At 39.8% G+C, this 12,241-nt stretch overlaps 1 protein-coding gene across 2 annotated transcripts in view; it reads right to left on the bottom strand.

The window, feature by feature from the left end:
- Window positions 1–471: 471 nt before the first annotated feature.
- The window catches only part of FSHR (follicle stimulating hormone receptor), a 93,703-nt gene continuing 81,933 nt past the window's right edge, over window positions 472–12,241 (bottom strand). The window contains exons 9-10 of one of the 2 annotated variants that reach the window (XM_063301664.1): window positions 8,009–8,194; window positions 472–1,923 (exon numbers count right to left, since the gene is read on the bottom strand). In XM_063301664.1, coding sequence (XP_063157734.1) covers window positions 756–1,923; window positions 8,009–8,194 — 1,354 coding nt within the window. In that variant the 3' untranslated portion in view covers window positions 472–755. The remainder of the gene's footprint in view (window positions 1,924–8,008; window positions 8,195–12,241) is intronic. The other variant, XM_063301672.1, reaches the window with a different exon arrangement.

Raw genomic sequence — 12,241 nt, 5'->3', positions numbered from 1 at the left:
ACCTGACCAACTGATCTTCTTATTAAGTCTCATAAAATCTAACACTTCTTGCCAAGGTAAATATAGAAAGACCTAAGAGAGTGGTGCAGCAAGTATTTTGTACACCAAAGGCTTCAGGTTTGGTTTCTGGCCTTTCAGATTCTCTAATGGGATCCCAGGTAGAAAAACTACTGGGAAATGAACTTGCCTGAGATTTTGGAGAGCTGATGCCAGTAGCAGTAGATGGTTCTGATCTAGATAGACCAGTGTCAACCTGGTATAAATCTGTTTCATCTGCTCATTAAAGAAGCCTGTAGTCTACAGGGATGGACAGTAGGTAAGCTAAAGTAGATTACAGCTTTGATCTCTATCAAGAAAAAAATCAGTTTAGTTTGGAGAGTACATTCACAAATAGCTTACTGTAGATCCAGAGCTAGTCTTAGTAAAACGAAAACTTTTGGAAGTTACTGACGATATATATAGTTCCAATGATCTCAATAAATCTATTTTGAATATGGCTAAGTTTGCAGCTGACCCTGTGCTTTATCAGTTGGCTAAATCAAGATATTTCAGCAATAATATCATACATTGGTAGGTACATTTAACCCCATCAGTTGAATTACATATCAGTGTGGTATGCCTGAGAACTAAATAGCTAAATAGCAGTTTGAGATTATGGAAAACATTTTGTCATCTTTTGTAATTGCCTTTACCTTGCCAAGGAAGCAAGGATCACCCTTTGATAACCTTTGACATAAATCTATGGCCATTTTGCTTCAGTTCACATGATTCAGAGGGACTAATGAATAGACTGTTCCATCACTGGTTTTGGAAGCTGGTGTATAATGCCCATTTTTCATATGGGAGGTATGAACAGAAGAGGAAGTTTCCGTTCTGTAAATCTGAGCATACATTTCACAGCAGCCAAACTTACTTAGTAAGATGAAAAAATCCCTGCGAAAAGTCTTGGTGAAGATGGCATAGAGAAATGGATTGGCACATGAATTAATGGGGTAGAACAAAACAAGGAGGATCTTTGAATTGGACACAGTGATCAGAGGGACCTTGAGTGATGCTGAAATGGCAAAAAAGGAGATTGGTGCCATGCAAAGGAAGTCTGTGAAAATCAGTATAGCCATGCGTTTGGCAATTTTGGTGTCACTGTTGGATGAGAAAACATTGGGATTCCTCACAGTGAAGTAGATGCTGATGTAGCAGGTACAGATGATAAGAAATGCAAGAATATTTAATACCAGCAAAAACATGATGTAGGCCTGGGCAAGGAGAGTTTCTATATCCATAGGTAGGCAGATGCTAACTTTCATGTAGCTGCTGACTTCAAATATGGGAAGGAGGGCCACTGTGAAGGCAAAAACCCATCCTACTAGCATAATTATCATTGCATGCCGGAAGCGGACTTTGCGGTCTAGTTCCATGGCATAGGTGATGGTGTGCCATCGTTCTAATGTGATGACTGTTAAAGTATATATGGAGAGTTCACTTGCAAATACTGTGAAAAAACCAGCTGTATTGCAACCAGCTCCAGTTTGCCAGTCAATAGCAAAGTTATAATACTGACTGCTACTCTGCAGGTCTTTGATGGCAATCAGTAGTAAATAAATGCCTGTGCAAAGGTCAGCAAATGCAAGATTGCACATAAGGAATCGAGGCACAGTGAGCTTGTATTGGCTGCTAACTAAAATGATGAACACAACAAGGTTCCCCATGATGGCCAAGATATTGATGAACCATATGAGGACTCGGAGAATTATGTGGCCCATTATGTCTTCACATGGGTTGAAGGCATCAGGCTCTGGGAAGCAAGCCACTTTAAACTCTTCTCTACATAGAGTATGATAGTAATCATTTTCATCCAGCTCAAAACTGAACTCATCAGGCTCTTCTGAGATAGAAGATTTATTGCATATAGGGTGCATCATAGAGCTGAAAAAGATGAAAAGAGTATAGTCAGAACAGGGGAAATATACTACCAACGTTAACCAAAATACTAATACATATTTTCTGTGAAAATACCAGCAATGCCAATTTTCATTTTTTAAAAAGTAGATTACTTCAGAAGACATCATAACTGATGATCATAAAAATTCTGATTTCCTTCCTTCCTCCCTCCCTCCCTATTTGATTTATATGGCTGCCCAACTCATAAATGGCAACTCTGGGTGGTTAACATAAGAAATAAAACAAGGTAAGTAGTAACCTAAAAACCAACACAGCGTAACATGAGAGAAAACAAATGGAGAAATTTCAAAACCACAACATATTTACAGTCCCAAACCATTTTCCAGAAGTCTCATCTCATATTCTGGCCCAGAGTTTGGGGGAAGAACAAAGTTTCTAAAACTTATGTCAGGCGAAGAGGGTTGGAGCATCAGAACCTTGAGGGAGGGGATGTGCTGTTCCAAAGAGCTGTGACAAAGCAGGCATGTCTCCTTAGCTGGCATAGGTCCCATTAGATGGCATAAAAGCATGGCCAATCTGTCAGATGTTCTGGGATGGGCAGTTGGTGATAGGCAGTCCCACAAATAACTCAGCTCTGTGCCATGAAGGACTTTATAGGTAATAACTAGCACCTTGAATTGCACCTAGACAGCCAGTGAAGCTCATGAAGTAGTGGTGTTACATGGGCATACTACATGTTCCACTGCATTCTGGACCAATTATAGCTTCTGCCTGATCTTCAAGGGCAGCTCCACATTGTATGTATTGTAACAGTCCAAGCAGGATGTGATCAAGGCATGAATGACTATGAGCAGGGCTGCCTAATCCAAGAATGGGTGCAATTGGTGCAATTGGTGCAAAGGCCCTCTTGGCCACAGCTGCCATGTGCTCAAGAGAACCACAAACTGCATACTGGCTCTGTCTGGGGGAATGCAGCCTCATCTAGAACTAAAGATCTGGGTGGATCTAAAACCCACAGTGCTTTGGTCTTGCTTGGGTTGAGCTGAGACTGTTTCTCCTCATCCAGAACCTCCCATTCTCAAAACACTGGGAAAGAGCCTTGACAGCATTACTTGGTTGTCCTGGGGTAGGGATGCAAATCTGTGTATTGATAATACTTGTGTCATCCATAATACTGGATGACCTCATCTAGCAGCTTCATGGAAATATTAAATAGGAACAGAGAGAATGTAGAGCTCCGAGGAACCCCACAAAGCAGGTCTCGCCCCCACCAACACTGAATAAAACCAGCCTCAGAGGAAGGAAGAGAACCACTGCATCATCATGCCATCCTACTGCTGACACCCAAAGCCAATCAAGAAGGATGCCATAATTGATGCTAACTGCTGAAAGATCAAAGAGGGCCAGAATGGATGCACCATTCTCATCCTGGTTCTGCCACAGTCATGTACAAGTGTGATCAATGCTGTCTCATTCTATATCTCAGTCTGAAATCCAATTGAAAAGGGCCTAGATAATATGTTTCCCCCAGAGCCCTTGAGTATTGTTTAACATGGAAAAATAATGTATAAAGAAACTAATAGTGCTGAGAAGCAAAATTAATCTAGGCGAAGTGAACCTATATCTTTCCTGAGGTCACTTGGAAGAGTTTCAGGCTATACACAGGTAGCTTGCCTGAAAGTGTTCATCTTTTCTTCTGCATCTGAAATAACTTAAAAAAGGCTTACAGAATAATAAATGATGCAGATCAGGAATCTCAGTACCTTTTTTTTTTTTTTGAGATGGGGAAAAAATTCTTTGCCATTCTCCATATGGAACTCTTGATCACGCAGACATCAAAACAAAGTGGGAAAATGATTTGCAAGCCATTAAAAACCTTTTGGAATAACCAGATAGGCTTGTACAGGTTCACATGTGTTAGGAAAGCAAATGAAAGACTATTTGAAAGACAGAGAAAATGTCTCCCATAAATGGCTACCAACTTTGGGGGACACCTGGCAGTATGAGTGGACAATTTTTTTAAGTTGTAGGGATGCTTAAGCAGGTGTTCCTTCAGCAGTAGCCAAGATTGTAAAACAAAGAGTGGTGACTAACACAGATAAGAATATTAGAGATGGAATTTGCAGATTCCAGGGGCATCAATAGAGTTCTCTGGTCCCCAAGACCAGAGAAGAGACTGTCAATAGTGAGAGTGAGATACCAAGCTTACCCAAGCTGCAGAAATTTAAAATGGGTGGAAAAAAGGGAGGATGAAGGTCACATAGCCACAGCAGCATGAGAATCTCCCCCACCTCCTCAGTCATTGCAAACCATCCCTTTGCCAATTGAAGAGGAGGAAGAGGAGACTGGTGTCAGTGCTGATTGAGGCAACAGCTAGCTCAGGAGTTGCAGTAAAGGAGGAATGTGGGGTAACAGCAGTGACAGTGGATCCTCCCTCCCCCTTTTCTTCCATGCTGCTTCTTGGCTATGGCTTTTACTGGAGCTTTGTATGACCAGAATGGTATAGAGCCACTGTGATCATCATCATGACCACGATCATCATCATCATGAATAACCCTGACTTCTGCTCTTTTTTCTTGAGGGTAGAGTGGATGGGTGGGGAAACCTGGACTGAATTCAAAAGCTGAATGGAGTCTCTGTAGTCTTAGTCAGTGAAATAAAAGAATCTTCCCCCCCTTTTTTTAAAAGTCTGATATGTTTAACAGGAAAGAAGTCAGGAGGTCTGCAGTATGGGTTGGAATACAGACATATTTGCATGCCAAGCAGAAAAAGAAGAGCCAGATACCAGCAGCCACCTTCTTGTGATACAGCTGGTCATTTGGTAAGCCTGCCCAATATAAAAATTGCTAGTGTTTTCAGCCTGCATTTTCAGAAAATACAGTTTCCTGGTATTTTGCAATTGCACATACACACAAATACGAACTGAGAGGGTGTTATGATATGGGGTAACATATCTGGGCTGCAAAAATCTGGATGACTTCTAGGTGGCAGCAAAGAATGTCAGAGAATGCTGTTTGCTACCATATATGTAGTGGTTGTCCAGAATTTTGCAGCCCAGATCTGGCAGTTTTAATGCAAAGGAAGTTTAACTCTAAAAAACGAAAAACAAAAGCATTAGAATTCTCCAAACACTGCCTTGCCATCATTCCTCAGTTGCCTCTAAAAGCCCTTATGAATTGTAAAGATGACATGATAACATTTGGAGAATTTTGCAATGAAGTGCTTTCCCCAATATTTGAGTTCATGGTTGCATGTGGCTGGATTGGGGGAGAGAGGAAATAAGTTCTTAAGAATACATACTGGAAGAGTCAAGCTTCAAAAACAGAACACTGAGCTGTTCTGGTGGTGGTGTGGAAACAGTAATGGCTAACTTAAGGATAGGAATGGGAGGAAGGCTGAGGCAAGACGCCTGCCAATGGGAAAACAGACCTTCTACGAGGTTGGTAGCAGTCCAGAAGAAAATACCAACGTTGCCCCTGTTTCAAACGAAGTATAGCAGAATTCTGCAATAAAACATCTCAGCTCCCCAAGACAATCGGTGTGGTTACATCAATGAAATCTGGAGCCAATCCTTAATTAAGGTAAAGCACTGGTTTTGATTACCTTCCAGACTGTCTGTAAATATACTACTGGTTCTCTTATTTATGTTCATTTGAAACCTTCAACTAATTGGAAGTTAATTTATCCAAATCATAAAATAACCACAGATGTAGTGACATCTCACTAGCTGTTGTGGAAGGGGTGGTAGTGAGAAGAATTTTAGTGCAATGAAGATTATAAATATGTAGGAGAAAGCAATAATTATGTTTTGCTTACAGAAAATAAATTTTTGCTTCTGACATAACCTATACATACCAATGATGGGAGGATTAGTAGCTAGCAGGCCTGCAACTAGGGTCTGTGTCACCTGGGGCAAACATGGATTCTGTGCGCCCCCCCCCCCCATGGGTTGGTGAGGGAGGTGTTAGCAAGTTTTATTATTCTATTATACATTAGATTAATAAAATATTCAGTATACAAATACTATTTTGTTATTTTGGTGCCACCCCAGCATGGTACCTGGGGCACATGCCCTGCCTGCCCACCCACCCTAGTTGTGGCCCTGGTAGCTAGTGTTGCATACTTTTCCAGAAACCCTTTTGTAAGTTGCCATAAATGCCTTTCAAAAATTCCCAGCAAATGGTAATTTCTAAAGCTATGGTAAAATTGTTTAAAATTAAATTAAAATATGGTGAAAATTATCAAAATTATTAAATATATAACATATAATCATATAAACTATTCGATTATTTAAATTAAATTAAGCCAACTGAATAATTCACCTGTCCATGCCTACTTTTGGGGTGGACCTGTCTCACATCATAGTACTCACAAGTCAAGTGTGATCCTTGGCTTGAAAAAGTTGTACATCCCTGCTGCAGTGACCAAGAGATCCATATATGGAGTCCTGGTTTACAAATCTCAGATGCTACAGATTTTTTATGGGAGTTCTCATAAAGAAAAGTAGAATATCAAAGACTGAGATCAGTCACTTCTGATGTGAAACATTCATTTGTAGAGGAGTTAGAAGCATAAGCAACTGAAAGAGCTTAAGGGTTAATTAAACCAGTCATTGTGCACATCTCAAAGAATACTTGAAAAGGTGGAAATAAATGAGGAGGTCTCTTGATGCTTGAAGGCCTAAGCCATCACATGGATGGCAAATCAGCTTGAAGGGAGTCTGATTTAAGACGATGAGAAGACCTGATGATTAGCACCAGTGAAACTCCATGGGGGGTAGCGCTAATGATTCTTTCTGAAAATTGGAGTTATTAAAATGAACACAGTGGTGATATCTATTTCACTGTTTTCATTCTTCTGTCCCAAGGCTGTCCAAATGCCTAGGCCTGCTTTATTCTCCTTGTGGTTCTAACTGAGAGAAAGTTGCAGAAGAGGTTTCCTACAGGGTCAATTCTTTTGAGAAGAGGACTAGAGATGATGATGCTTTGGGGGAGAAAGGGAATTCTTTACATAGCTACTGAACCCAGGAGAGGCAGGTAGGCATTTAAACAGAGAACGTTAGTTTTAAAAGTATATTCATCTCTCCCCGTCAAATGTTATTCTATTCAAAGCCTGCTTGTCTTCAGTTACTGTCAAAAATTCAAGACTCCTCAAGCTTTCTTGGTGACAGTCAAAATAGTCCAGTTATTTCTTTGAGCTCCTCATGGGAATGTGTGGAAGAGCTGGTAGCTACTAGGCACAAATGGGACCAAGAAACCAATTTTGTTCAAACTTTGAGGGCTTTTAATTACATTTTTAGTATGTTTAAGAGTTATTAGATATACAAAATATCCAAGAGTCAACAAAATATCTGAGTTTTAAGTACTGTGTGATTTATTTGGCCTTTGCCATCCAGTTCCTGCTATACATTTGAAAGGAAACACTTGTTTTGAGGAAGAAATGTTGCTTTACCTTGATGATCCTCAGAGTTGTTTTTTTAAAATAATATTTGTTTCATGTTAACTGCTGCAAAGTCTTGTTGTATGCTGTCCAGAGTCACTTTTTTGTGAGATGGGCAGCTATATAAACTTAATGAATGAATGAATGAATGAATAAGTACTTAGCCCCTAATCCTCACTAATTCTCACAAAGAATCCTTGTTGATATGGCCACCATTTGAGCTCCCTGCCCCCACCCCCAAAGAGCCAGAAAGGAGTGGAGTTTCTCTTAAATCCTATCTTCCTTTTATTTGCAATATCTAATGCATAAGGAAACAATGTATTATCCTCCAGATGTTATTGGACATTCTAGTTAGGATTGATAAAAAATATAGTTTAGCCATATTTTGGAGGGCCACATGTTGTCCATCCCTGGTGACTTGGTTAGTCAGGAAGAAACTTGGCCACTGCACTCAGTAACCAACACATTGAGGGAAGGAAGGTCTATAACCATTATGTTTCTTGCTGGGCTGAGAACCTTAAAAGAAATCTAAGGGCTGACTGCATCATTCTTTCCTGCCTGGCAGATTAGACAAACTGCATGTTAGTCAGACTAGTCATGAACATCAAAGTAGACTTTGGCATTCACAAATGCATCAAAACCCTACATGGAAAACCAACGAGCTACTCACTTTTGTTTAGTCCAGTTTTCAAACGCACAGCAGTGACTTGGATATGTGAGGTTTGCCTCAATCAAAGCATGGAACTTGTCCAAAGGAGGGAGCTTTTTTAAGTTGTAGGTAGATTTTGCTATCAGCTTGCTAATGTTCTCTAGACCAATGCTGGGCAGTTGGCTGATCTTTGTCTCAGAAATATCCCTGTAAAAGGAGATACGAGGATTTCAGATGCTAAACAGTCTCATTAATGACTTATCTGGAATGCAGAAATACTTCAACATCACCTTGGTAGCTGTTTAAAATAAAGTGGCAGAGAAATATAAAAATCAACAAATTGTACAATCCTATGAAAAACTTGTGAGTACATTTCTGTGAAATCACTCGGTCTTACCTGTAGTAAACATTCTTGAGCTGAATGCATACGTTCTCTTTAAAAGTGTGATCTTTAGGCTAAAATACTAGAAAGACAGACGAGACTCATACTTTTCTTATTCTTTATGAAACCAGGATTTCATCATGAGCGGCTTTTTCACTTTTGCTAATTACAAAATTAAAGTTGTCACACAGTTGTTAAAGACACAGGTGCTGAGATTTCCTTTGCTTGCCCTAATTATAATCCTTCTGCCATTACCTCTGTTTTTTTCCCCTGACCCTCAGGACTGAGTGTCTCCAAAACCCATTTACCTACTGGCTAATTTTTTGCTGATACTGTGGCACTTGGCCTCTTTTGACGTTAACTCCGGGCTGAGTTTTTGCTGCTGCTTAAGAGAAAATGTTTCATTCCTTCTCAGAATTCACAGGGTTTGCCAGAGTTCTGCTTGTGCTGATACATTTTCTTGAGCAATTAGAATGTTCATGACCCTCCCATATTATCACAGATTAGCATGTGAATAGCTGGCCTGTAGGAATAGGCAATAGTTAACTTTCCGTTTTCAAGAGAAACTTGTATAGAAATAAGGATACCAAGAAGCAAGCAATCTCTTTGAACACTGCTAGAAAAACACAGGAAGTACTTGCAGGAATAGCAGTCTGGGATTGATGCAGAAGCTATGTGTGCATGTTTCAGAATGAATCAGTACAGCTGAAAGAGGACAATAGATGGATTTAAATCAGTAGGTGAGGAAAATATCATGCAGATTTGCAGTTGGGGCAGAACTCCTTTTCATTTTACATCAGTGGCCTGAAGGAGAAAAGAAACCCAAAGGAGCGAGGGTTGGATGATAACAGAAAACTGATGAAGTGAGAAAAAACGATTGAAGGGAGAAGCTCTGGCTGAAAAGGGATTGGAGGGAATAGTTCGTGTTCATTGCAGAAAATTGACAATTAGGACAGGATCAATATAACCACTAAGAGAAAAGAAAAATATGACTATGGAGTGCTGCTGAGGATCAAGAAGGCCATTTCTGGCTCACAGCATGGTTGCTTTGAGGAAATTGGGCCAAGAATGGTGCTAGTTATCTAAGAAATAAAAATTAATATTAGGAAAAATATAGTTTGTTATCAGCAATACCTATTGCTGGAAATGAAGCTTTCATTCTAGCATTATTATCTTGTGTACTACCAGGTTGTGAGTGCATAGGCACACTGTACTCCAAATTAGAAGGCAACTGGATAGCTCATTTCAAGGGGCAAGAGCTCAACTAATTTGTTTGAAGGATTTGATCTCAACTCAAATTGGCTACTGATAGGGCTGACTGTATGTGTAGCCTGAAGTAACCAACTCTGGAAGCAGATTTTAAGATAGTAATTAAATGTACATTGGATTTTCAACACTGGTAGTAATATCAGTCTTACCATTTTGATTTTCTTCTGTAGGCTTCCAATTTTCTGGTAAGATGCTTTGTGAACATACAGTACTCCAGAGAACATGTAATGGCATGGTGCTTACACTGGAATAAATACAAATCTTGACAGGTTGGAAACCTTGTGGTCTGCTCTGACTCTCATTATAGGAAAGATCCTTTATCCTGCCCCTGGAATATAAGCCACTGTTGAGAGAACTATGAAACAGAACGCAACACCAGACAAGCCTGATGCTGAGGGACCAGGTCCTAGCACTGGTGCTAAGGAAGAATCCAATCCCCCTGCTTCAGACTCTGCCTCTGAAGACTCAGATCCTGTACTAGGTTCTCAATAGCATGCCTGTAAGAGAGAAGCCAGAGGGCAAGAACAGGTTGTATGGAGCAGCAACTTGGGCAGGATGGTAGAGTAGCTTGCAATCAGAATTGATAGGTGCCAGCTGCCTCCGGGCAGAGTTTCCAGCATTTAAGGCTCTACCTGTGTGCAATAAGAAGCTGGAACAATGTCATCGATGGTGTTCATCAGGAGGTTTGTAACTCCAAACTTAGGTGTTCCATTGCTTTTTCTTTGGAAAACTTGACCCTTCTTTGCCTGTACATAGTAGCAACTATGGCTCTGTTTTCTGTCTTCACCCGTGAGAGCTTTTGCTAATTGACAATGTTGGACTGTTGACAGCCTGCCAGGACATGCTTCTGGGATAACAACAAAGACTCATGTGGTCCAGCATCCTGTTTTATACCACAGCCAACCAGAGGTCTTTTCTAGCTCACAAGCAGGCAGGAAGGCAAAAGCCCATTCTTGCTGTTGCTCCATAGCTACAAGCATTTAATAGCATACTGCTGGGGGCAGAATTTCACTCCAAAAGTGTGAAATTCATAGGTCACAGAAGTCAGGTCAAGTCTCCGCTGCATGTATAGGAAAGTTCACTGGAAGTCAACTCTGTCTTCATTACCCTTAAAATGGGGACCAGTTGCCCAGTGTCATGCTTCCTGTTCCAATGTTCCTGTGAACATCCATGCCATGCTGGTGCTGACACGTGTCACTGTTCGGGAGGGCTCTGCTTTTGTTCTTTTGTACCAGGCACTTTGGAATGTCTATTTGGGTTATCTCGCCTGTTAAGGACACTTTCCCGAAGACCGGCAGGCTGTGGGGAGTGGACTCTTACTGACTCTGGGGGGAGGGATTGGAACTGTCTAAGCTTTAATTGTTTGAAAAACCCGCGCTTTTGCCATTCTCAGCTTTGCTCTTGAACTTGCATACTATCCAGTAATAAATCAGATATCCATAAGCTTCTTGTGTGAGTCTGGTTGGAAACTTGGGTAGGCGTTCATCACACCCAGTCTCTTTGAAACATGGAAGGCATAATACTAAATGAGAGTAATAACAACTTGCAAATTTCATGTCATTCAGATTTAAAATGAAAAATGTACTGTTGAAATTACATCCAAAATGTGTCTTGAAACCTGATGGTTGTGGGGGGTGTGTGTGCTCCTTTTATATTTGTTTATGTTTTCTAAAAAAAATTGTTTTTAAAAATTTACTCTAAGCCTTCTCCATTCTGAAGTCAAAGTAGCTGGGACAGTGACATGATTTCAAAATACAGCCTATGATAAAAAACAAAAACAAATTAAATATGAATAATTTTGTTAAAGAAAAAAAAAACTGAAATTCCAACAGCTATCCAAGTTTCCAAAGAAAACAAGATTTCTATTTCATTCTTATATGGAAAAGAATTCAAATAAATGATTCCTCAGTCTGTTATTTAAAAGTGCTATCTACACCCAGACACTTAAATCTAATAATGCAGTCAAGAATAGGAGTTTTATTTTAGTTAGTTTCATGCTGTTTCATGGGCAAAAGGTCCTCTTACTTGTCCCAATACTGTTAACCTCATATGACTTTCAAATTTCCAAATGCGTCCTCACCACTTTGGAAAATCTTTAGACCTGATTTCTTTTCTGTACAGGATGCCAATTCTGCTTTATGTACAAATTTCACATTTGGATAAGACAGTTACTAAAGCTACATTTTCAAAATTAAACAAGAAACATTTCTTTTGAGATGAGATGGAGGGGGGAAGATATTTTTTGTAGTGAAATGTTAATGCAATACCTTTGTTAGCAGAAGCCAAACAAAATACATTCTGAAGGTGTATCAAATTGATTTCACTGCAATTCAGATTCATCCATTAATTTAAATTCAAACATTGAGTTATTTTTATGAGAATTATTCTATTCTATTACTATAGATGGTAAATTGCTTTTTTTGATCCTGGCCAAGTTTGTGAAACAGAGTTCTTCTAGACATCTGTCACCCGAGTTTACACCAAATATACTTTCACTTACTGAGTGATTGGCTCATAATAACATCGTTGCTTGGTAAAAACAGAATTGCCAGATAAATTAATTGTTTTGCTCTTGTTCTTTTTTCCAGCATAATGAATAATAT

The sequence above is a fragment of the Candoia aspera genome, chromosome 1 (assembly GCF_035149785.1).
Source record: "Candoia aspera isolate rCanAsp1 chromosome 1, rCanAsp1.hap2, whole genome shotgun sequence".
NCBI lineage: Eukaryota > Metazoa > Chordata > Lepidosauria > Squamata > Boidae > Candoia > Candoia aspera.
The sequence above is the reverse complement of the archived record's forward strand: the minus strand, read 5'-3'. Positions and strand labels throughout refer to the sequence as shown.